Source organism: Coregonus clupeaformis, chromosome 11 (genome assembly GCF_020615455.1).
Source record: "Coregonus clupeaformis isolate EN_2021a chromosome 11, ASM2061545v1, whole genome shotgun sequence".
In the NCBI taxonomy this organism is placed as follows: Eukaryota; Metazoa; Chordata; class Actinopteri; order Salmoniformes; family Salmonidae; genus Coregonus; species Coregonus clupeaformis.
The window spans coordinates 32,344,579-32,371,391 of NC_059202.1; the positions used below are offsets into that span (position 1 = coordinate 32,344,579).

The 26,813-nt window shown below is 43.3% G+C and overlaps 1 protein-coding gene across 1 annotated transcript in view; it reads right to left on the reverse strand.

Annotated features, from left to right (window-relative positions):
* LOC121576793 (fibrillin-2-like) overlaps window positions 1-26,813 on the reverse strand; it is an 85,574-nt gene that overhangs the window by 31,381 nt on the left and 27,380 nt on the right. Inside the window, exons 7-11 of the mRNA XM_045223502.1 lie at window positions 23,323-23,520; window positions 13,123-13,248; window positions 7,705-7,830; window positions 4,608-4,760; window positions 441-710 (exon numbers count right to left, since the gene is read on the reverse strand). Coding sequence (XP_045079437.1) covers window positions 441-710; window positions 4,608-4,760; window positions 7,705-7,830; window positions 13,123-13,248; window positions 23,323-23,520 — 873 coding nt within the window. The remainder of the gene's footprint in view (window positions 1-440; window positions 711-4,607; window positions 4,761-7,704; window positions 7,831-13,122; window positions 13,249-23,322; window positions 23,521-26,813) is intronic.

Consider the following 26,813-nt stretch of genomic DNA (forward strand, 5'->3'; position numbering starts at 1 on the left):
TTGTTTGGAAAGAGCTTCCAATAAAGGCATTTCACTGTACTTGTGCAGGTGACAATAAAACTTGAAGTTACTCCCATCATTATTTTGACATTCAGGTTAGTTTCCTTGAGTTACAATCGCTTCTCCAAAATACCCAGTCCAATGCCGCGTTCAAAACAACTTAAGGAATCTTAAGGTCGGAGCTCTAGAAAGAATTTTCCCAGTCAGAGATCGTTTTTTTCAGAGTTCCCAGTTGTCTTGAATGCACTGAAGTCAGAGGTTTCCGAGTTCCGAGCTCCCAGTTGTTTTGAACGCGGCACAAGACCTGATCGACAGGTTAAAAGATCAATAGGTCATAAACTCAGTTTAAACACTCTAATATCTCTGATACAAAACTTAAAACCACAGGCTAATAATGCAACACTACCCTATGGACACATGTCGTGGCCTAACCAACTCACCGATATTACGGCCGCCGCCGTTTCCTCCAAAACCATTGCCTCCTCCTCCCTGTCCCCCTCCTCCGATTCCTCCTCCTCCGATTCCTCCCCCGTTGCCACGGTGACCGTTTCCGTTAGGCCCGTTGGGGTTGAGTTTGTAGCCATAGCTGTAACCGTGACCGTTGCCGCCACCGTTGGGATAGCCGCCACCATTGGGGAAGCCTCCGTGGGGGAAACCTCCGTTACCTGTGCCATGGGGCACCCCTTCGATGCACAGCCTTCTGTACTCATCTACGGGGAAGAGGATGGAAAGGGTTATCTTCAATGAAAATGACATGCATGCACGTTTTGTCATGGTTTGGGTCAGTTTTACCTATTTTGATACAGTGCCTTGCAAAAGTATTCATCCCCCTTGGCGTTTTTCCAATTTTGTTGCATTACAACCTGTAATTTAAATGGATTTTTATTTGGATTTCATGTAATGGACATTCACAAAATAGTTCAAATTGGTGAAGTGAAATGAAAAAAATTACTTGTTTCAAAATATTCTACAAAATATATAACAGAAAAGTGGTGCATGCTATGAAGCCCCTAAATAAGATCTGGTGCAACCAATTACCTTCAGAAGTCACATAATTAGTTAAATAAAGTCCACCTGTGTGCAATCTAAGTGTCACATGATCTGTCACATGATCTCAGTATATATACACCTGTTCTGAAAGGCCCCAGAGTCTGCAACACCACTAAGCAAGGGGCACCACCAAGCAAGCGGCACCATGAAGACCAAGGAGCTCTCCAAACAGGTCAGGGACAAAGTTGTGGAGAAGTACAGATCAGGGTTGGGTTATAAATAAATATCAGAAACTTTGAACATCCCACGGCGCACCATTAAATCCATTATAAAACAATGGAAAGAATATGGCACCACAACAAACCTGCTAAGAGAGGACCGCCCACCAAAACTCACAGACCAGGCAAGGAGGGCATTAATCAGAGAGGCAACAAAGAGACCAAAGATAACCCTGAAGGAGCTGCAAAGCTCCACAGCAGAGATTGGATTATCTGTCCATAGGACCACTTTAAGCCTTACACCGCAAACATATGGAAGTAGGTACTCTGGTCAGATGAGACTAAAATGTAGCTTTTTGGCCATCAAGGAAAACGCTCTATCTAGCGCAAACCCAACACCTCTCATCACCTGAGAACACCATCCCCACAGTGAAGCATGGTGGTGGCAGCATCATGCTGTGGGATGTGTTTCATCGGCAGGGACTGGGAAACTGGTCAGAATTGAAGGAATGATGGATGGCGCTAAATATAGGGAAATTCTTGAGGGAAACCTGTTTCAGTCTTCCAGAGATTTGAGACTGGGATGGAGGTTCACCTTCCAGCAGGACAATGACCCTAAGCATACTGCTAAAGCAACACTCGAGTGGTTTAAGGGGAAACATTTAAATGTCTTGGAATGGCCTAGTCAAAGCCCAGACCTCAATCCAATTGAGAATCTGTGGTATGACTTAAAGATTACTGCACACCAGTGGAACCCATCCAACTTGAAGGAGCTGGAGCAGTTTTGCCTTGAAGAATGGGCAAAAATCCCAGTGGCTTGATGTGCCAAGCTTATAGAGACATACCCCAAGAGACTTGCAGCTGTAATTGCTGCAAAAGGTGAATAGTTATGCACGCTCAAGTTTTCTGTTTTTTTGTCTTATTTCTTGTTTGTTTCACAACAAAAAATATTTTGCATCTTCAAAGTGGTAGGCATGTTGTGTAAATCAAATGATAGAAACCCCCCCAAAAAATAAACTTTAATTTCAGGTTGTAAGGCACCAAAATAGGAAAAATGCCAAGGGGGGTGAATACTTTTGCAAGCCACTGTAGTATACATATGGGTCAGTGGTTGCATAAACTCACACACTGGCACAATGCCTGGACATGATTATGGCTGTAAAAAGGGGTTGTATATGTATGAACCTGATCTGATCTCCACTACCTTGAGGATCTCACACTGTCTATACAGTTGAAGTCGGAAGTTTCCATACACCTTAGCCAAATACATTTAAACTCAGTTTTTCACAATTCCTGACATTTAATCCTAATAAAAATTCCCTGTTTTAGGTCAGTTAGGATCACCACTTTATTTTAAGAATGTGAAATGTCAGAATAATAGTAGAGAGAATGATTTATATCAGCTTTTATTTCTTTCATCACATTCCCAGTGGGTCAGAAGTTTACATACACTCAATTAGTATTTGGTAGCATTGCCTTTAAATTGTTTAACTTGGGTCAAACGTTTCAGGTAGCCTTCCACAAGCTTCCCACAATAAGTTGGGTGAATTTTGGCCCATTCCTCCTGACAGAGCTGGTGTAACTGAGTCAGGTTTGCTCCTTGCTCGCACACGCTTTTTCAGTTCTGCCCACACATTTTCTATAGGATTGAGGTCAGGGCTTTGTGATGGCCACTCCAATACCTTGACTTTGTTGTCCTTAAGCCATTTTGCCACAACTTTGGAAGTATGCTTGGGGTCATTGTACATTTGGAAGACCCATTTGCGACCAAGCTTTAACTTCCTGACTGATGTCTTGAGATGTTGCTTCAATATATCCACATCATTTTCCTTCCTCATGATGCCATCTATTTTGTGAAGTGCACCAGTCCCTCCTGCAGCAAAGCACCCCCACAGCATGAGTCTACCACCCCCGTGCTTCACGGTTCGGATGGTGTTCTTTGGCTTGCAAGCCACCCCCTTTTTTCTCCAAACATAGCGATGGTCATTATGGTCAAACAGTTCTATTTTTGTTCCATCAGACCAGAGGACATTTCTCCAAAAAGTACAATCTTTGTCCCCATGTGCAGTTGCAAACCGTATTCTGGCTTTTTTATGGCGGTTTTCGAGCAATGGCTTCTTCCTTGCTGTGCAGCCTTTCAGGTTATGTTGATATAGGACTCGTTTTACTGTGGATATCGATACTTTTGTACCTGTTTCCTCCAGCATCTTCACAAGGTCCTTTGCTGTTGTTCTGGGATTGATTTGCACTTTTCGCACCAAAGTACGATCATCTGTAGGAGACAGAACGCATCTCCTTCCTGAGCGGTATTATGGCTGCGTGGTCCCATGGTGTTTATACGTGCGTACTATTGTTTGTACAGATGAACGTGGTACCTTCAGGCATTTGGAAATTGCTCCCAATGATGAACCAGACTTGTGGAGGTTTACAAACAACATTCTGAGGTCTTGGCTGATTTCTTTTGATTTTCCCATGATGTCAAGCAAAGAGGCACTGGGTTTGAAGGTAGGCCTTGAAGTACATCCACAGGTACACCTCCAATTGACAAATGATGTCAATTAGCTTATCAGAAGCTTCTAAAGCCATGACATCATTTGCTGGAATTTCCCAAACTGTTTAAAGGCACAGTCAACTTAGTGAATATACATTTCTGACCCACTGGAATTGTGATACAGTGAATTATAAGTGAAATAATCTGTCTGTAAACAATTGTTGGAAAAATTACTTGTGTCATGCACAATGTAGATGTCCTAACTGACTTGCCAAACCTATAGTTTGTTAACAAGACATTTGTGGAGTGGTTGAAAAACAAGTTTTAATGACTCCAACCTAAGTGTATATAAACTTCTGACTTCAACTGTATCTATCTCTATATATACAGTATCTATGTGTGTTTGTCAGCATGTGAAATCGCTTGCATGTGAGTGTATGTTTTCCATGTTGTATGGCAGGTAGCCATCTCCTAGCAAAGGATACAGAGAACACACACACACAAAACACACACACACACACACACACACACACACACACACACACACACACACACACACACACACACACACACACACACACACACACACACACACACACACACATACACATAAACTGAGTGAACCCCAGAGGAGGAAATAGCCAAAGGGAGGCCTCCCACCATAATGTGTGTGTGTGTGTGTTTGTGTGTGAGAGTACAGCTCGGCACTCATTCATACAAACAATCACAAATACATGAAAGTATTAAGTATGAACACACACTCTCACAGGGGAATAGACCTGCGGTAGGTCCAAGCTGTTCAAGCTGTTCATTCATACCACATATGCAAAAGGAGTGTTTGGACTCCCTTTGGACTGTGGGTCAGTAGTGGTAAGTGTGTGTGTGTGTGTGTGTGTGTGTGTACTCACCGGATCCCCTGACAGGGCACATCTCAGGGATCTGTCCAGATGCCCAGCAGCGGCCCGTGTCACAGCAGCACTGCATCTTGGTATACTGGCCCTGCAGGTCGCCCGCACAGCGCCCGCTCGCCAACGCCGAGAAACACGTGCCCACACGCTGGTCTGAGGAGGGCGAGGATGGAGGGAGAAGTGGAGAGAAAGAGAGATGGGAAGAGAGGTCAGTATGCTTCAGTGTGAGTCACTCAAATCACTCATGACCTGTGTTGTAACAGGGTTGACTTCCAGGTCATGTAGAAAATCTACTGTAACTCTTTCAACTTTAAGCAGACCATATTATAATGCATGTGCTTTAACATACTGTAAATATTCTGGTGACCAAGTATAAATACAATACTGAAGTGTTTCACAAATGTGGGTCACAGACAGTTTCTACTGGCTCACAGTGTACGGTTGTGACGGGAAACAGGGGTTTGTACATTCTTGAGGAACACAAGACAATTCAGAAGCCTTCAGCACAAAAAGGCCTGACAAGCACCTCCCTACCACACAGAGGTGTGGTTCCTCCAGCCCTGACGAGGGGATACAGGTAACAGCTGTCCCCAAATACCAGGGCTGCCTCTCCCCTGGAAGTCTCCCCCTGCCTGCCCTCTACATGGTAGCCTGGGAGGAAGCTAATTTATGGTCTGGGAGCTGTAAAGGTCTGAGGGGACCTGACTAACTGCAGGCATCACAAGGGCCTCCTAATTTGGTCTTGTTTGTTACAGTCTCTCAGGTCAGGGTCAGTTGGGTGGAGGAGGGAGGGGGAGGGAGGGAGGGACGCAGGGAGGGAAGAGGGTGTTTGGGGTAAGTGGAGAAGAAGTGAGGGTCCCTTAGTGCGTATGTGTGTTTGTGTGTAATGCAGATGAAAGTGATGGGGGAAAGAGAGGAGCAGGGGAAGGAGGAGTGCAAGTCGATTAACTTGGCTAATGAGGCAGCAGTCTGGAATTAATCAGCTCCATGTGGAGCAATCCTGGCCAATTATATTATACATGAGAAGCTGTGCATCTAGGGTTTACAGCCGAACTTTCCCCCTTGCTTCGACCCTCCCTCCCTCCCTAGGACCAACCCAGCTGGGGGCAGGATTGGGGGAGGATGGGTGTGGAGGGGTGGGAATAGGGGAGCAGAGAGGGGGAGAGAGGAGAGAGGGAAAGTGGTGATGGGGATGATGATAACTTAAATTGGAACCAGACCCTTAGCTAGCTAGTCTATAGCAAGCCGCACAAACACATGCTTTCTCTTTTACAGACTGGGTTTTCACAGTGCGACGGACGGAGCATTAGGGCTGATTAGTGTTGGGCTCAACAGGTCCCTTCGGTCTGCTTCTCCACGCTATGCTGCTAGAGTTGACATTCCTGAACCTGGAGCCCCCCGCTCACTTCATGTAATCTGGGTCAGGTCAAAGAGGAAACCAGAGGTGGATGGGGGAGGAAGGGGGAGGAGTAGTTTCTTAGTCTACCTCCACTTGCAAAACACACCCAAGCAAACAGGGCCGAGTCGGCCGACACACCAGGGGAGCCAGCCATAGCATGCTTCTGGCTGGAGCTGAGGATATATGGTGGGATGTGTCATTGTGTCAGACAGGGCCTGATATCACAACTCTCTTTTATTTGTTCCTGGGGACTCTACAGGTCATCGTGTTACACTAGACAGATGGATGAGCGCTCAGGGTGAGAAGCGAGGGAAAGAGAAAACAGGGGGAAAGAGGAAAAGGGCCTGGAGGAGAGAAGGAGAAAGAAAGAGAGCAGGGGGTGGAAGGAGAGGGAGTGTGAGAGAAATGGTCTGTCCCCTTAGAGAGAGAGAGAGAGAGAGAGAGAGAGAGCGAGCGCTGTGATACCATACGGCCAGCAGCTCATTTTCCCAATCAGGCTACGCTTCCCTCTCCTCCTTCTATTCCCTCTCCTCCTTCTCTTCCCTCTCCTCCTTCTCTTTCCTCTCCTCCTTCTCTTCCCTCTCCTCCTTCTATTCCCTCTCCTCCTTCTCTTCCCTCTCCTCCTTCTCTTTCCTCTCCTCCTTCTATTCCCTCTCCTCCTCCTCTTCCCTCTCCTCCTTCTATTCCCTCTCCTCCTTCTCTTCTCTCTCCTCCTTCTCTTTCCTCTCCTCCTTCTCTTCCCTCTCCTCCTTCTATTCCCCCTCCTCCTGCTCTTCTCGCTCCTCCTTCTCTTCCCACCCCTCCTTATTTTCCTCTCTCCCACTGCTCTACACCTTTGTTGCGACACAGAACAACAGAGAAAGGGGATCGTTTGGATAGTTTTTTCCTCCTCTCCTCCCTCTCTTTTCTGTCTCGTCTTGCTTGTTGTCGTGGTGGTGTCAGCTTTGTTCTCCTGCAGGCCTCTAAGTGAGTCCAGATGTCTTCTACCTTGACGCTAAACAATCTGCCACACAACCAGGCCAGGCAGAACAGAACAGAAGAGAACAGATGCCTCCTTGTGAGATCAACGTTGACCCTGTTCATTGTTCGCTTGGCATTTCCACCCCATTTCCCTTTTTTTTGTCAAAAGACAACAAACAAGTACAGCAGAGATTTGATTGCCTGACAAAGAGAGCGGGGGGCCAACAAAACGTTGACCCGGGAGAGAATTTGAATAAGGCATTCTGCTGCCTAGTAGACTTTGGGTCGCACAACTTTTCAATTAAAGTAATCAAGGGGTTCTGCTTGGCTATGAGTGGGGCCTTGAATGAAGGACAGTTATTGGACTCCCATTCGGACGCTGTTGAAAAGCAACAGAGCCAGCTCTCTGGCGGCCATTTTGAGACAAGCTGCTGGAGATTGCAGGCGCTCTACATTAACACCTGGTAGTGTTTCAGGGTGTGAGTCAAATAGGTGCTAATGCTAAATGTTATTACAGCATTCGAGCGCACGTGACCTGCGGCAGACCTTCTTGACTCATCAGAACACTAGTCACAGGAGGGAGGGAGGGGGGAGAGGGAGGGAGGGAGGGAGAGAGAGAGAGAGAGAGAGAGAGAGAGAGAGAGAGAGAGAGAGAGAAGCCCAGATGTGAGCAGGCAGTGGCTACAGGAGGGTGAGGGAGGGGTTTGTGTGTGTTTGGAGGGGGCAGCAGTAACTCACCTACACATCTGGCACCGTCAGTGCTTGTGATGTAACCACGGGGACAGGTGCAGACGTAGCTGCCGGCTGTGTTGGTGCATTCACCTCCGTCACACACACCTGGGATAGTGCTGCACTCGTCAATATCTGAAACACACACACAAACAATTAGATCATTGGAGTTAGAGAATACACTGAGCTTCATCTTAGTCATACACTTATTACACACACAGTAAATCAAAACCCTGTCACAGGCATTGTTTGGAAGAATTCCTTTTCCTTGAATGCAGCTGTTCAAAGTCTTTGGATCTCTCTAAAATACTTGAAGAAGTGGACGATATCTCAGCTGTCAAAATGCACTTGAGGACCTCAAATAATCACAACTCATAACAACTCTAAAGACAAGAGCAGGACCTACTGCTAGACACAGTCAAGACAACCTGAGTGAAGGTCTGAAGGGAGGAGGCGGTCATATGGAAAATCTCTGTGTTCGTTTTCTGCCAAAGACTCATGACTTTATTTCTCTCTGGTCTACACTTATCAATGTCCAACACACCTCAGTGGACTTCATAACTGTGGTGGATTTTAAGAGGTTTAAATAGTGAGAGTTTCCCACACACACACCATGGGAGCAATTCAGCTGCCCCAGAGAGATTACACTAGACCTGGGAGGCAGCAGTAAAGAGCTGGTGTGTGTGTGTGTGTGTGTGTGTGTGTGTGTGTGTGTGTGTGTGTGTGTGTGTGTGTGTGTGTGTGTGTGTGTGTGTGTGTGTGTGTGTGTATGTATGTGTGTGCACACACCTGTGTGTATGTGTGTGTGAGTTAGCCAGGACTTGGCAGGGTCTACTCTTCTGTGTAGTGTATTACAGTATATTACCCTACACATGAAAACGCCTCTCACTGCTATGATGACAGTGAAGTGAGGTTCCAGAAGGTATTGGGTTTTTATGACGTGCTACCACTTATCTATACACATACATAATGACCTTTATTTGGTCAAATTACAGTATGCGTGTGTGTATTCCATGGCGTGTGAGAGTCGTGGTGGCGTGCCGTAAATGTGTGTGTGCAGTCGGCGGGTATGCATTAGTGGTGTGTGTGTGTTGACAGTGGGTATGCAGTAATGCTGTCTATGGGGCTGTGTGTGTGGTGTGTGTGTGTGTGTGTGTGGTGTGTGTGTGGTGTGTGTGTGTGTGTGTGTGTGTGTGTGTGTGTGTGTGTGTGTGTGTGTGTGTGTGTGTGTGTGTGTGTGTGTGTGTGTGTGTGTGTGTGTGTGTGTGTGTGTGTGTGTGTGTGTGTAATGACATACACAGTGGGAAGTTAAGAGCCACTGGGTCCCCTGCTGACTATTGTCTGACTGCAGTGGTAAAAGGTTCTCCTCAAGTCATATATAAAAGAGTAGCAAAATAAACGTGGCGTCAGCATTCCCCCTGAATAGGAGCAGACTTTACACAGCTCAGACATGGAGAGCTGTGTGGCGCTGTGTGTGTGGAGGGAAATGTCTGCCACCTGGATAAATGACCACTGTTCAATCATCATAGTCTGTGTTGTGAGACAGTGTGTATGTCGGTCTCTGCATGTGTGAGAAAGTGTGTATGTGTGTCGGTATAGTATGTGTGTAAGTGTGTATGTCTGCACAGTATCTGTGTGTGTGTGTGTGTGTGTGTGTGTGTGTGTGTAACTGTGTATGTCTGTACAGTATGTGTGTGTGTGTGTGTAACTGTGTATGTCTGTACAGTATGTGTGTGTGTGTGTGTGTGTGTGTGTGTGTGTGTAACTGTGTATGTCTGTACAGTATGTGTGTGTGTCTGTCTATAAGTGGCAGACGTCCTTGTATATAACACAGAAATCATCTCTGCTCTTTAAGTGTTTCTTTGTGCTAGCACTAACAGCTGGTCCTGGGCCAGTAGTCTGTATTTATCTAAGGAAAATGGGGGGCAAAAAAGGAGTGGAAAAAAAACAACTATGAAATCAGGTAGGTTGCTTTGGCCTAGAAGAACTACCTCCCTGACATCTTAACAGCTCCAAGGCTGGCTCCACAGGAACATGAGGCCATGTTGGTGCATAAACTTGGAGGGCATTTTGAAACCCATTTTCCCTTTGGAAAACAGATGGTTGTCTGTGATGTCTTAACCGAACAAAATGGGGCCTGAATCTCTCAATCTCAGAGCTGTGCTATTTGAGGTATCTGGGCATTTATAGTTATGGATGGTTCAACTCAGTATTCTCTACCCTTTAATGGGCTTTGGAATGCTTGATGTTTTGAAACTAAAAACTGACTGCCCCACTTAAGTTATAACACAATGTTCCCTAAAAGCAGCCCCATCCACCATCCAACCCCCACCTTGGCCCAAGCGAAGCCCATGTACAGAGCCTCAGGCTTGGGGCTGTAATTAGTTAACCTCCAAGGACCTCCACCCCCATACGCTGCCTCTCACCCCACCAGGCTTCAAAGACTACAGGGCATAGGTCACCTCTCCTGCTTGTCCAGCCAATAGGCCTCCAGCCATCATAAGGTCATAGCACAATCCAGCCTTTCAGTGGGACTGTGATAGGACAGCTGCCGGTGTGTGTCATCACATGACCAGCTAATTTGACATTCACATATTGTCCATAATGTCTCTACACACCATTCAAATACATATATATATATTTATATTCCGGAATCTGGTCCGGAAGCTAATTTCCTGCAATTCTATCAATTTTGCTTAGGAGTTTTGTACTGTGTATTTAAATACTGTATTCTTGACATAGCTCATTCTAATATTTCTACTACTGTACGTTGCAATTTAGTTACATTGTTTATACACACCGCATAGTTATTTATATACTGGATTCTTGATCTAGCTCACTGTAATATAGCTACTGCTGTACATATCATTCTTAGTATATCTTGTGTAAATTCATCCGGTGTATATAGATTGCATTTGGATTACAGTTACAGTGCTATTTGGGTTACTAATTGGTTTCGTTCCAACATTTTTTGATTTGTTGATGTTTTTTTAAAAGCTGCAATATGTAACTTTTTGGGCAACCTGACAAAATTCACATAGAACTGTGAGTTATAGATCTGTAATTCCCATTGAAAGCAAGTCTAAGAAGTGGTAGATCTGTTCTATGTATGCTATTTCTATGCTCCCCATTTTAAGTTTCATCTTTTACTTTCAGTTTTGTACACCAGCTTCAAACGGCTGAAAATACAAAAATGTTGGTTATTTAAAATATTTTTCACAGCGGTTTAGATGGTACAATGATACGATACTTGCTTGTTTGGTCACATAAACTGAAATTAGGTTAACTATTCGAATTTTAGCAACCTGGAAATGGCAGAGCGATTTCTGCATAGTGAATCTTGAAATATATATATTTTTAAATATTTGTGTACTTGTTTGACATTTACTTCATTGTTAGGAGCTAGTAACATAAGCATTTTGCTGCACCTGCTATAACATCTGCTAAACTGTGTACGCGACCAATACATTTTTATTTGATTTTATTTAGAGGCTCCATCAGGTATATGAGTGTTTCTAACCCTTCATTTACCCTCAGGGTCTACTGATATCTCCCAGCTGATCTCTCTCTCTCTCTACCGCTGTTACTGGACACCCAGGCCCTGTTCAAATACTCTTAAAATGCACCCTTCCTTCCTTCCTTCTTTCCTTCCTTTAGCTAATCACAGATCAGAAAGTGATTGGATAAGTAAAAGAAAAAGTACCACCCTATTGTTCTCCCTAACATAACTCTCTCAGACCAACTCTCTCCTTCTTTAAGCAAGGAAGGAAGGAAGGAAGGAAGGAAGGAAGGAAGGAAGGAAGGAAGGAGGAAAGGAAGAATTTCCAAAGTATTTGAGCAGAGCCTGAGTTTCTCTCCATCACTCAACAGGGCATCATCAGCCCTGGTTCTATGGTAGTTAATGATATGAGGGAGGGGAGCCCTGGGAACTGACCAGAGGAGGCTGGTGGGAGGAGCTATAGGAAGAGAGGATTTTAATGGCTAGAATGGAATATATGGAACAAAGTCAAACATGTGGTTGCCATATGTTTGATGTGTTTTCTACCGTACCATTTATTCCATTCCAGCCATTACAATGAGCCCGTCCTCCTATAGCTCCTCCCACCAGCCTCCTCTGGAACTGACTGGGTGTGGAGTGAGGTGGGTAAAGGACCTACTATTGGCCACGGTCTGCTCTGCCCTATCACTTAATGCTTGGGTTCTAAAAGTTGGGTCCGTGGAGGTCTGTGGCCAGATCTCCCAAAATATATTTACAGTGTATATTATTATATATTTTTACATTACTAACTTTTTAATAAATATTAATAACAAAAGATTAAACGACTTTTGGCCATGGGATCCGTCTAATAGGTTTAAAGTGTGTAACACAATACTAATATATTAATAATATTATTAATCTACAATGTATGTTCTTAACCCTGGGCAACATGGGCCTGGGAGGCTCACAGGGATATTGGTATCCGCAGTACAATTATCAATTTTTAAACTGAAAAATATTCCATTTTATTTTTGTACATAAATGCACTCACTGTATTTTAAGCTTTAAAACTGCAAAGTTTTCTCTCTGCCTCATGGCAAAATGTGTAGAATTGCAGGAAATTAGCTTGAAAACTGAAAAAGAAAATCTCAGATGCCAAGAGGCGGGACTTTTAAATGTTCTTTCCCCGGGCCCGAGACTTGGTTCGTCCAGCCATGCACTGCAGACGTCATAGTAAAAACTCCTTGTAGACTATCAGGGGGTCCCTGATTAATTTGCTATTACAAAAGGGGTCCCCGACCCCAAAAAGTTTGAGAATCCCTGACTTAATGAATCCCTAAGATCAGTGATTATTACAATGCCTCTTTCTGCCTGTGAGGAGTCAGGGGATGGTTTGTACACCATAACCATAACACAATTACACTCCTAGACAGCATATCAGACAGTGTAGTTAAGTGGGTAAAATACCTCTGGCTGAAACAGTCCCAGAGCTCTTTCCAACCTCCCCAAAGACTAGGAAACCATCCAAGACCTACAGCCCCCGCCTTGCAAAGTGCCTCAGCCTGCCTGTTTGTTTAAATTGTTTAAATTCAACCCAATCAACACATAGCAATGCGACCCCTCACTGGAGTGTGTGTGTGTGTGTGTGGATTTCCATATCAGTGACCAGATAACCACAGAAGCCAATTGTCACTGGCTGTCTGGCAAAAGTATTCAAAACACTGATAGTAGTGTATAACGAAACCCTGCCAAAAAAACAAAACAATGGATCTACGCTCGCAATTCAAAACCCCTCCTCTAATTCTTAACTGAACCTACTTTAATTTAAGACCAATATGTTTTCCATTACATTAATTCACTGTACGTAATACATTCCAGTTTGTTATATAATGTGTATAATAATATGGTATTACCACAGAGGTTGAGTGAGTGGGCTGTGTGTGACTCACCTTCGCACTTGTGGCTGGTGTCACTCTGGCGATGGCCCGCGGGACATTTACACTCATAGGAGCCCACTGTGTTGATACAGTTACCTCCTGCACACAGCCCGGGGATGGCCTGACACTCATCCACATCTAGAGAAGGGAGAGGGGGAGGGGGGGGGGGGGGGGGGGGGGGGATTGAGAGAGGGAAAGAGAGGAATAGAAAGAGAACGGAGACCATTAGCACAAATAAGCAGCACTTAACATGAGCTGCTTTCAGAGATGCTGTTTAAGTACTCTGAGTCTGCTCTTAATGAGCGAAGAATCTCCTAAAGCTTTACTGCCCGCCAACTAACCTTGATTCAGATGGAGTCTATAAATGTGGTTGACATTTTTTGGATTTTAAGCTCTGTGATATACAGCATCTTAGATTTTTAAAGTGAAGTAGGCCGGGTGCAAACATTACATTACAGTACCACAATCAATCATGTTCGGACATATGGCTAAAATACATTTTTCATGAGCTTCTGTTGCCGCATTAAAACCAGTTTAGAGGGGCGCAGCAGGACAGAACAGGGGATATATTTGACCACCGCCAACTAGGAACCAAGACCACTCCAGACTGTAGCCATTGTTTGAGCAGGGAGTTGGTTCATGTACGCGCATATTTCCTATCATGCCGTGAGTAAAGATGATGGAACTGTGAGCGTAGGGCTCTGATTGGACAGTGGTCACCGTAACCAGGAAACACGCAACAGTTTCTTCTTTAAACTCGATTAACGAGAGGGAAAAGTCGTTTATCACCTCATCTTCCTCCCCTCTTCACACATTTACACATCGTTAGCTCACAGTCTGGCCATGCTAGCCAGAAAGAGGTGTTGGTGTTTCATCATCTTCAGTGGAAACACATTGACAGACCCCTCAGATGGTTAGTGTGTCTAGAGGGGGTTCGTCTTGTCGGGGTGTGTGAATATGTGCTGAGACTGGTATGTGTCTGGATGGTATGAAGACATAGACATAAAAACACTTAGGCTATGCGTGGGCACAAACGTGCACACACACACCTGGTCATCTAACTCTGCGCCAGTCTCAGAGAGGGAAGTTGGCACGCATTGCCAGTATCCAGCCAAGCAACCAAGATTTATACCCCCCTCTCTCTCTCTCTCTCTCACCACACACACGCACACAAATGCAGTCTGTTTCTAATCATGTGTTCGACCTCTGTTCCCTTTTAACAAAGCCTGAAAATGTGCTGTCATGTTGAGGAGCGCCGACTGCCAGCGGTGGCGAGAGCATCCAAATCCATGATGTCTGGAATGCTATCCTTACATTGGGATTCATGTGCATGTGTGCTTTGAACTGGTTTCAACAGGACTTTGCTCGGGGGCTTTCTGGCAATTAGGTGTCCTCCTTGGTGTGTTTACTGTACATAAAGGCAGACTGATAGAGGCTCAGTGAGAGAACGTGACTTTTCATTTAAAAAACACTAACAGACAAGCTATCAGGAAGGATTGTATTAAGATAGAACTGCCATACAGTCACGTCTGTGGCCAGGTCTATTAATTTAGCAATAATTGTGTGTAATGAATGGGTTGACAGAGTTGAATGTACAATCCTGTATGACAGTGTGCTGTATTAACTTGAATCAGCTTTGGATATTTTAGGAATACTTAGGTTTTTGAAGTGTCTTAAGGGCACAATTTGAGGTTTGATTTAGCGGACAAATAAAGCAGACAAATAATCCACAGGGCACAGACGTCAATTCAACGTCTATTCCACGTTGGTTGAACGTAATTTCATTGAAATGACATGGAAACAACGTTGATTATACCCCAAGGCACTCAGTCACATTGGTAATTCAAAGCTGTGCAGAGTGAAGCTTGAAAGCCATATTTATTTTTCAGTTGTTCAGTTAACAGCTATTTTTCATTAGCCTGTGTGCAAAAGCTTTTGTATAAAATGTGTCTCTCACCACACCTTACTGAGAATGTGTCAACACTTAACAGGCACTTTAGAGGCCATGTCCACCCACATTCAGATGGCAGAAACATCCACACAGCTAATGTAAGGTTGGGAGAGACTGAAGGACACTGCTGACTTGCAAAACGACTAACCTTACTTACCTTAACCCTAACCTTAAACAAACCCTTATCCCTGACTCTAAACTGAAATGAAATATCAGTTTGCAGGTCAGGAGTGTCCGAACAGCCTTTTCCTATAAGGTGAGTGTTCTGGCACAAATGGCCACAGTGTTTCACCCAGTTGGCTGCTACAAATTGGTGGTGAATGAGATAACCCAGCTAGCACATAATGTTCTGAGAACCATACAGTGGGGAAAAAAGTATTTAGTCAGCCACCAATTGTGCAAGTTCTCCCACTTAAAAAGATGAGAGAGGCCTGTAATTTTCATCATAGGTACACGTCAACAATGACAGACAAAATGAGAAAAAAAATCCAGAAAATCACATTGTAGGATTTTTTATGAATTTATTTGCAAATTATGGTGGAAAATAAGTATTTGGTCAATAACAAAAGTTTCTCAATACTTTGTTATATACCCTTTGTTGGCAATGACACAGGTCAAATGTTTTCTGTAAGTCTTCACAAGGTTTTCACACACTGTTGCTGGTATTTTGGCCCATTCCTCCATGCAGATCTCCTCTAGAGCAGTGATGTTTTGGGGCTGTCGCTGGGCAACACGGACATTCAACTCCCTCCAAAGATTTTCTATGGGGTTGAGATCTGGAGACTGGCTAGGCCACTCCAGGACCTTGAAATGCTTCTTACGAAGCCACTCCTTCGTTGCCCGGGCGGTGTGTTTGGGATCATTGTCATGCTGAAAGACCCAGCCACGTTTCATCTTCAATGACCTTGCTGATGGAAGGAGGTTTTCACTCAAAATCTCACGATACATGGCCCCATTCATTCTTTCCTTTACATGGATCAGTCGTCCTGGTCCCTTTGCAGAAAAACAGCCCCAAAGCATGATGTTTCCACCCCCATGCTTCACAGTAGGTATGGTGTTCTTTGGATGCAACTCAGCATTCTTTGTCCTCCAAACACGACGAGTTGAGTTTTTACCAAAAAGTTCTATTTTGGTTTCATCTGACCATATGACATTCTCCCAATCCTCTTCTGGATCATCGAAATGCACTCTAGCAAACTTCAGACGGGCCTGGACATGTACTGGCTTAAGCAGGGGGACACGTCTGGCACTGCAGGATTTGAGTCCCTGGCGGCGTAGTGTGTTACTGATGGTAGGCTTTGTTACTTTGGTCCCAGCTCTGCAGGTCATTCACTAGGTCCCCCCGTGTGGTTCTGGGATTTTTGCTCACCGTTCTTGTGATCATTTTGACCCCACGGGGTGAGATCTTGCGTGGAGCCCCAGATCGAGGGAGATTATCAGTGGTCTTGTATGTCTTCCATTTCCTAATAATTGCTCCCACAGTTGATTTCTTCAAACCAAGCTGCTTACCTATTGCAGATTCAGTCTTCCCAGCCTGGTGCAGGTCTACAATTTTGTTTCTGGTGTCCTTTGAAAGCTCTTTGGTCTTGGCCATAGTGGAGTTTGGAGTGTGACTGTTTGAGGTTGTGGACAGGTGTCTTTTATACTGATAACAAGTTCAAACAGGTGCCATTAATACAGGTAACGAGTGGAGGACAGAGGAGCCTCTTAAAGAAGAAGTTACAGGTCTGTGAGAGCCAGAAATCTTGCTTGTTTGTAGGTGACCAAATACTTATTTTCCACCATAATTAGCAAATAAATTCATTAAAAATCCCACAATGTGATTTTCTGGATTTTTTTTCCTCAATTTGTCTGTCATAGTTGACGTGTACCTATGATGAAAATTACAGGCCTCTCTCATCTTTTTAAGTGGGAGAACTTACACAATTGGTGGCTGACTAAATACTTTTTTCCCCCACTGTATGTTTCTTAGAGTTTGGTGAGAGCGTGGTTGTCCTATGGTTATTTTACATACACCCTTCCCACAACTTTCTGGGAATGGTGCAGGATAGTTGCTTGGCTTTGGAACATTATCAGCACATTTAAAGAACATGACAAAAAAAGCATTATTTTCTTAGTATTTCATTACTTTAACAGAACGTTTCCTAAAAGTTAAAACATGGTTACATTTAATAAAATTTTTGGTAATGTTCTAAGAATGTTCTCCAACTGGTTTGACATTGGGAATGTTCTCAAATTGTTCAAAGGAACGTTAAGAAACAATGTTCTTCTGTGGGAATTTCAGTACTTCAGCATAACGTTTCCTATAGGTTTCCTCATGGTTCTATTTACAGTCATGTTCTCAAATTGTTCAGAACATTTTAAGAAAACGTCCATAAAAAATACAAGAAAACATTAGTAGTGTTCAGAGAACATTCTAAGAATGCAATTTAAAAACAAACATTTTGTTCTCAGAACATGAAGAAAACTATCCATAAAAACAACAAGAAAACTTTAGTAGCGTTCAGAGAATGTTCTAAGAATGTTATTTAGAAGGGAGTCGCTCCTAATCCGTGACCGGATCTGTTATTTCTGAGGCTCCATATCCGTCAGGGCTCAAATTCTCGCAGTATCTTGCGGGAATTTGGGACTACAAATTTTCTCATGCTGAAACCGGATTAGATACAAACCGGTATTTAAACCAGAGTTAAATGGCAAAAAGATGATAATCGCAATCTCACTAAGCAAAAAACAAACAACCAAAACGTCAATAGCCACTACAATATTGAAACATGATTTTGTCATGAGTTCAGTACCATTTGCTTGATTTTGTGGACCCACGACTATGGTGTATTGACATTAGCTAGCTAGCTAACGTTAGCATGCTAGTGATGCTAGTTGTCAGCATAGGCTGCTACATCATAATCAGCTTGACTGTTGTAAGTAACAGCAAACTTTCCAGGACATAGACATGTCTTATATGGGCAGAAAGCTTAAATTCTTGTTAATCTAACTACACTGTCCAATTTACAGTAGCTATTACAGTGAAAAAAATACCATGCTATTGTTTGAGGAGAGTGCACAACAACAAAAAACTTATCACGGCAACTGGTTTGATACATTCACCTCTGAAGGTAAATAATGTACTTACATTCAGTAATCATGCTCTGATTTGTCATCCTAAGGGTCCCAGAGATAAAATGTAGCATAGTTTTGTTTGATAAAATCCATTTTTATATTCAAATGTAGGAACTGGGTTCTACAGTTTGAACCCCTGCTGTCGCTGGCTCCACACCCACCACGCCCGGCCATCTAGATGTGTGAAAGTTAGTGTATAAGCTAATGATCCATCATGTATGACATTCCTGGGAGTGTGTAAACTTACATTTTGTATTACCATATCATTTTTGTACGTTCTCTATAGTTATGTACTAGTGGACTCTATCAAGTACTGTTGAAATCAATTTGATCTGTGTGTATACGATGACACGATGACACCTAGTGGTCTTATGGTTGATTTCTCCCTAACCATCATTTTTATCTCCCCCTCGCTGTCCACAGTTTTTTGTAATCTGGTAGGTCCCTGAAAACTGTCTCCACTTCTTTCCTGTGCCAGAACTACGAGACAAATGTCAGAGAAATTGTGGACTAATATGCAATGTATTGAGAGATATTTCGACATATGCATTCTTTTTGCCACAGTAAGATTCATAGCTAGCTAATGGAGATGACACTAATGGAGCTAGCTACTTTACACTTCACAACATGCTCGCTCATAGCTATGTGAGTCATAGCTATGTGAATTAATGTGTACTGACTGCATTGCATGAGAGCTGCATCTATGTATGTGCCGGCGTTTTTGCATCCCATTGGACAGCCCGTCCTAGTTGTAATATTAACACCAGAGACGGTCTACCATCTTTGACAAAACTGGTCCTGCCATGCATGCAAAGCTAGTTTGCATCTTCTTTGATAACTGGAATACCTTACTAGCTAACTTAGCTAGCTCATCAAACTGTACTTTATTTGCCATTTCTGCACAATGACACTTATTAGGGCCTTGAATCTCATATACGGACCTCACTGTCACCACTGGTCATCTAGCTAGCCATGTAGCCAGCAGGAATGCATCAGTTTCCATTGGACTAGACTAGAGCTTGCTAGCTAGGTAGCTAACGCAGGATAGCATACAAACGTTAGCTAGCTAGCTAATGACGATACACCATAGTCGTGGGTCCACAAAATCAAACAAATGGTACTGAACTCATGACAAAATCATGTTTTGACATTGTAGTGGCTATTGCTGTTTTGGTTGTTTGTTTTTCGCTTAGTGACATTGTGAATATCATCTTTTTGGCATTTAACTCTGATTTAATTAGCTGTATCTAATCCGGTTTCGGCATGATGACTGGTCCCAAATTCCCGCGAGACTCTGCGAGAATTTGCGCACTAATGGTTACAGAACCTCAGAAATAAAAGATCCGGTCATGGATTAGGAGCCTCTCCCTATTTAGAAACATATACATTCCGTTCTCAGCATCAATAAAACTCTCTCTTTACTCTATCTTGTTAAGTGTGTTCAGGTGTGTTGGCCACACCCACTAATTGGCCAGCTGATTAATGAGTGCCTGTTTCCTTTGAAATGGGGTCTGTTTGAATAGACTAAAATGAACAGCTTTGTATGCGTAAAAAAACATGGCATACTAGCTCCATCCTGGTGGCGCAGTGGACTAATTCCATGGATATAAAACAGAAGATTATAGGTTTGAATCTTACTGGTCACAATAAAAAATACATGTGTTTGCAAGATTAATACCTAAGGAAATAAATGTCCTATCTAAAAAAGTTAACCCCAAATAAGATAGCAGTGTTATTAAAAGTCTTATTGAAACATTCATTGAATGTTTTAAGGAAGTGACTTAAAAACTTCCAAATAACCTCAGAGCGTTAATAAAACCTCCCAGGAAAACCTTCAAAGAACAAGAGTAAAACATTCTCAGAACCTCCCTGCAACCTAAAAATAAACGGCCCCAGAACAGGGAACATTTTCACTTCTGTTCTAAGAACACTTAAAAAACGTACATTTTTACAGGTCAGGAAATGTATGGCTTCGTTCCCACAACCAACGTGAAACCAAAAACATATGTTCCCACAACTCCCAAGGAACCAAATGTGCTAGCTGGGAAGTGTCCCTCTTTGAGACTAAGTGAAAAACATGACATAAAGGCAATCCATTATCATGAGATGAAGGTGTTGGCTAAACATATCCTATTAAAATCTCCACATAGAGGAAGAGGCTCCAGTCCATGGAGGGCCATTTGAATATTGCTGGTGGGTGAGACGCTGTGTTTACCTAAGAGAGTACACGACCTCTACACTCTTAGAAAAAAGGTGCTATCTTGAACCTTAAAGGGTTCTTCGGCTGTCCACATAGAATAACCCTTTTTGGTTATAGGTAAAACCCTTTTGGGTTCCATGTAGAACCCTTTCTACAGAGGGTTCTACATGGAACCCAGAAGGGTTCTTTCTACCTGGAACCCAAAAGGGTTCTCCTATGGGGACAGCCGAAGAACACTTTTGGAACCCTTTTTGCTAAGAGTGTACATGTCATCTATTGATACAGCCTCACTGCTTCATCTGGCTGGTCATTATGGAGCCTACCCACTGGGCACACCACATCATTTTACGTGGACATTTGGGTAATATTTGGTTGAGATGTTGATCAATGAGATTTCAACCTTTATTCACCCACTCAAAAAGCTCTCCACAGAACTGCAACCTTTGCATGCTATCTTGAACATAAGAAGACATTTATAGTTACAATAGGATAACCTCAAAAAGTGGCCATGGATGTGCTACTCATTTTAAGGTTGAATAACTACTGTTACATTAATTTGTAAGCCTTAATTTTAGGCTATTTACCGTATTACAAAAATATTATTGAATCGTGTTTTGTTGACAAAGCAACCAAATATATTTTCATCTGAGCCACTGAAAGTTTGATTAGATTTAGTCATATTCTTAAACTTTTTTTGGTTGAGATGGATACGTGAATCCAACATATAAATTATTTGTAGTCTGGCTTTAATTCCAGTTTGTCTACAAATTAATAATTGATATGTTGGACTCACGCTTCCATTTCAACCAAAAATCTAAGTGAAAGAATAGGACCTAATCCAATCAAATCAAACTTGAAATGCACTTTAAATAAAGTTAGATTTTATTTAGTCCTATTCTTTAACTTTTAATTTAGGTTTAGTTGGAGACGTTAATCCAACATATAATTTGTTAATAGGCTATGTACTGTATTGCAAAAAGTGATTGATTTGATTTGGTTGTCAACAAATTCCAGTTTGTCTGGAAATTAATAATTTATATGTTGGATTCATGTCTCCATCTCAATGAATAATCAAAGTTAAAGAATAGTACTAAATAAAATCTAACTTTATTTAAAGTGCGTTAAAAGTTTGATTTGATTAGGTCCTATTCTTTAACTTAGATTTTTGGTTGAAATGGAGACGTGAATCCAACATATCAATTATTAATTTGTAGACAAACTGGAATTAAAGCCAGACTACAAATAATTTATATGTTGGATTCACGTATCCATCTCAACCAAAAAATCTAAATTTAAGTTTAAAAATAGGACTAAATCTAATCTAATCAAACTTTTAAGGCACTTTAAATAAAGTTTGATTTAATTTAGTCCTATTCTTTTACTTCGATCTTTGGTTGAGATGGAGACGTGAATCTATCATATTAATGATTCAACCAAAGCTTGAAACCCTAGGCCTATATGTATTGTCTATTTTTAGTTGAACCCTGGGTTGAATTGAAACAATAGTTGTTGATGACTTTGCAAATGCTATATAGGCCTAAATAGAGTCTCCCGAGTGGCGCAGTGGTCTAAGGCTGTGCCACTAGAGATCCTGGTTCGAATCCAGGCTCTGTCGTAGCTGGCCGCGACCAGGAGACCCATGGGGCGGCATGCAATTGGCCCAGCGTCGTCCAGGGTAGGGGAGGGAATGGCCGGCAGGGATGTAGCTCAGTTGATAGAGCATGGCGTTTGCAATGCCAGGGTTGTGGGTTCGATTCCCACAGGGGGTATGAAAGAAAATATTGTATGCACTAACTGTAAGTTGCTCTGGATAAGAGCATCTGAAAAAAAATAATGTATGCACTAACTGTAAGTTGCTCCAGATAAGAGTGTCTGATTTATAAAGTATGGATGTATTTCATTTGCTCTGTTAAACCTATGCTTTGTAATGACTTCGATAGCAACAGTGAATATATTTAGTTATTAAGAGGTCTTCAATAATCATTCTCATGATCGCACATTGGTAGTAGTCAGTGACAAATATAAAAGCTAAGTTAGGGCTGGGCTTGGTTAAAACCCTGGATGGAGACCAAATTAATAGCTGTAGATATATCAACTCTCCAGTAGGAGGTGCTGCCCAGCCTATTGTTAGTTTTTGATTTTGGATATAACATTGAAGATCTGACATTGTTTCAAAGGTACAAATTCAATACATTTTATACAAGGTTATTCTATGTTGAAAATTGGTTACAATGATGACAATCATGTGGTTGAAATTTCCCCCTCAAAACAATAGTTTTTGAAATCCATTTACACGACACAATGCGCTGACAAACTATGTTGAAACAACGTTGATTCCACCAGTTTGTGCCCAGTGGGTAGTGTGGAGGCAGGGAGGGGCCAGACAATGAAGAGAGAGAGAGGAAAGCCTGTATTTACACAGACACTGGCCTAGGTCTGGGGCTGCTGCTGGAATGTTGATGAAGGAAGGTGAACTTCAGTTCATGTGGCGATGAAATGAGAACTCTCTCTCTCTTGCTCTCCCTCTCTCTTTCTCTGGCTTTGATGTGTATCTCAGCTCTCTCTCTCTCTCTCTCTCTCTCTCTCTCTCTCTCTCTCTCTCTCTCTCTCTCTCTCTCTCTCTCTCTCTGTGTGTGTGTGTGTGTGTGTGTTGGCCTCTCTGTATGGGTGGTGGTTGCAGGCTGCAGGAGTTTGGTGACAGTATCAGAAATAGAATAGGATAGGATAGGGAAGGTGACCGTTACATTGACGTTTACATTAAACATGACAGTGTTAAAGATGTTGCTGATGGTGACAGATTAAGTAATGTTTACAGTGTTCGTGATGAGGAGGGGGTGTGTATGTTTGCGCGTGACGTACTTGTTGAGTTTATTAGACTGAAGATCATCCAGGTGTGTTTATATGCGAGTGTAAAAATGCATGTGTGTGTTTCTGTGCGTCTTACCCTGGCACGCGCCGCTGCGGATGTTGGGGATGAAGCCTCGGCGACAGGGGTGAGGCTGGGCGGGGCACATCTCACAGGGGTGTCCCCATGCCCGTCCGATGGTGGCACAGCACAGGGTCTTGGTGCACACAATGCCACTCAGCTGGCCCTGGCACATCTGGTTGTTGACCTGTGTAAAGCAGGGCCCAGTCCGGTAGTCTGGAGGGAGATAAGGAGAAAGGGAAAGGGGGATACCTAGTCAGTTGTACAACTGAATGCATTCAACTGAAATGTGTCTTCCGTATTTAACTCAACCCCTCTGAATCAGAGAGGTGCGGAGGGCTGCCTTAAGAGAGAGAAAGAGTCAGCCATTTTGGCAGCCATTTTCTTGTATAACTGAAAGGTAATGTGAAGGAAAATACATTTTAAAGCCAAGTCTATTTCACTCTTCTGCTAGCTACGTTTCATTGAATTTGAAATGTTATTGAATTAAGTATAAATATACAAGAAATATATAAGAACACCCTTTAGTGGGCATTAAATGTTGCAGTAGGAGATATTGGTGCCTAAGAGAGAGCAGGCACTGTCTGGGTCACAGTGTGAATTAATTTACCTCCCCAGTCTTTAACCTATTGGTCTAAATGTACGCTGCTGCTCATTCCTGGTTAGAGACTTTGTTCTGGAAATGCGTTGAAAGGTGGATTCTCCTATTCATTTGTCTAATGGGATAACTATATAATGGGAGACCCATTTAGTGCTGGTTCCCATCAATAACGACCTTCCCATGACAAACATTCTCGGTCCAGACTCAGGTCTGAAGCTGGTCTAAAGGTCTGGTGGACCGTGGTGAAGCTATCACGACCGTACCAACGACATTTGAAACCTCCCTGACTGTACTGTACTAACACAGTGTGTCACTGTGTGGAAACAAAGTAATTACAAGAACACAATGTCCTCAGACTTCAATGGCCACCTTGCTGCGCTGCTCGCCAGGCAACGACCGCAGCAACGTAATCTTGTTAACCGCACTTCACGAATCAAACACAATGACCTCATGCTGAAACCATTTGAGCAATATGATTTCCATTCAATCGCACGTAATATAACGGGCCTAATGATGGCTTCTGGTGTGGTGGAAAGGCCTTATTAACTCCAGTAGTGGCGCCAAAGCTAATACAGCATTCATTAGAGGTACTGTAGATGGAGACTCAGAATGAAATAGAATACATGGTCTGAGAGGGGCTGTCAGGAGGAATGTAAGTAACATAAACCCTGGAGAATTGGTTTAAGTTAATCCTCTTGAGTTCTAAAGGAGATGTACAGAGAGATAGGACTGCTTATTGTGGTAGCGCTGATCTTATAACTTCCTGGTGCAGCTAAATGAAAGGTAAATCACAGCCAGCCCTGACTGAAAATGAGAGAGAGACAGAGAGAAAATTGGTCAAAGCCAGCAGAGAGAGAGTGAGAGAAAGAGAGAGGACAGAGCTCCCAGCAACTTCTAACTGTCCCCTCTACTGCTCACACCCATGACCTGAAAATCTTACCTGGACAGGATTGTCCCTCTCCCAGCGGCAGAGACCCACTGCGGCGATCATGGCCATCTGGGTTTGATTAATCTGGCCTGGTTGGGGCTGGTCCAGATGAGTCCATTGGGAACTCAGAATCACTCTGGGCCACATCCACAACCCCCCACTAACTAACAAACCCTGCCTCTCCTCTTCTCCCAGTCAACACCACATTAAAAACTCATGTAAATCAGAATACTCACACTAATGCTGGACTCATATGGTCCAATCCTTTATGTCCGTCATGCCTTGATCTGGTTTTGATCTAATCTGGTTTTGATCTAATCAACGATTTCAGTACCCTCTTAGAAAAATGGGTTCCAAAAGGGTTCTGCGGCTGTCCCCATAGGATAACCTTTTTTGGTTCCTGGTAGAACCCTTTTTGGTTCAAGGTAGAACTTTTTGGGGTTCCATGTAGAACCCTCTGTGGAAAGGGTTCTACAGGGAACCTAAAAGGGTTCTACCTGGAACCAAAAGGGTTCTTCAAAGGGATCTCTTGGGGACAGCCGAAGAACCCTTTTTGGTTCTAGATAGCACCTTTTTTTCTAAGTGTAGAACTTAGTGGTGGAAATGAGCGAGGACCAATTATCTTTATTAAGAGCTACAGTTTTGGGAAGCTGTTCATGCAAAAGGTATGAGATGACTTGGAAGGGAGACATTTAAATAAAGAAAGAAAGAAAGAGAGAAAGAAAGAAAGAAAGAAAGAAAGTGAAAGCTGGGGATTTATCCCTGTCTGGCTGCCATTCCTTTGATCAGCAGTGAGACCCTGAAAGTGAGGAGGCGTCTGGGCGCTCCCATGGCCAAAGCTTTCAGAAGAGCTTTAGTCGACTGCTTGAGGCTCAAGCCAAGTTCAGCAGAGTCCTGTCTGTCTGTGTGCAAACGGCCACCAAACCAGGCCAAACAAAAGACTGGAGCGATCAGAGCGTTCGCTCTTTTAATGGACTGAATAACAATCGCCTCGCCAGGGTCTCTATGTCTCAACGCCACAAGATCCGACTGACTCAGAACCAGACAGGCAGGCCATGCAAGAGTGTGTGTGTGTGTGGACTATGATCAGGGAACATGCACATTCCAGGGCCAGAAGAGTTAGGAATGGGAATGGGGTATAAGGAGGTACTGGCTGGGCAGAAGTCAACAACATTCAGAAGCAATTTGGTCTGATTACAGTTAAAATTGCTTGATAGATCAAAACCATTCACCGGAACCTCCTCTTCTGTATCCTGCCTTTCACCACATCGCCTCCATCTTTAGTCACATCTGTATCCTCTCCAGGTATCTCCAGTTTCCTACATCCTCCCAACAATGTGAGTGCATCTGAACTGCATGTGCGTCCCCTGTGTGTGTGTGTGTGTGTGTGTGTGTGTGTGGGTGTGTGTGTGTACGTGTATGTGTTTGCGGCTACTTGCATATGTGTGTATGCATTTAAACTCCTCAAATGTGTGTACAGTAGCTACACTATATATACAAATGTACGTGGACACCCCTTCAAATTAGCTATTTCAGCCACACTCTGTGTATAAAATCGAGCACACCGCCATGCAATCTCCACAGACAAACATTGGTAGTAGAATGGCCTTACTGAAGAACTCAGTGACTTTCAATGTGGCACGGTCATAGGATGCCACCTTTCCAACAAGTCAGTTCGTCAAATTTCTGCCATGCTAGAGCTGCCAACTGTAAGTGCTGTTATTGTGAAGTGGAAACATCTAGGAGCAACACTCACTACCGAGTTCCAAACTGCCTCTGGAAGCAACATCAGCACAATAACTGTTCGTCGGGAGCTTCATGAAATGGGTTTCCATGGCCGAGCAGCCGCACACAAGCCTAAGATCACCATACGCAATGCCAAGCGTCGGCTGGAGTGGTGTAAAGCTCACCGCCATTGGTCTCTGGAGCAGTGGAAATGCGTTCTCTGGAGTGATGAATCACGCTCCATCACGCTTCACG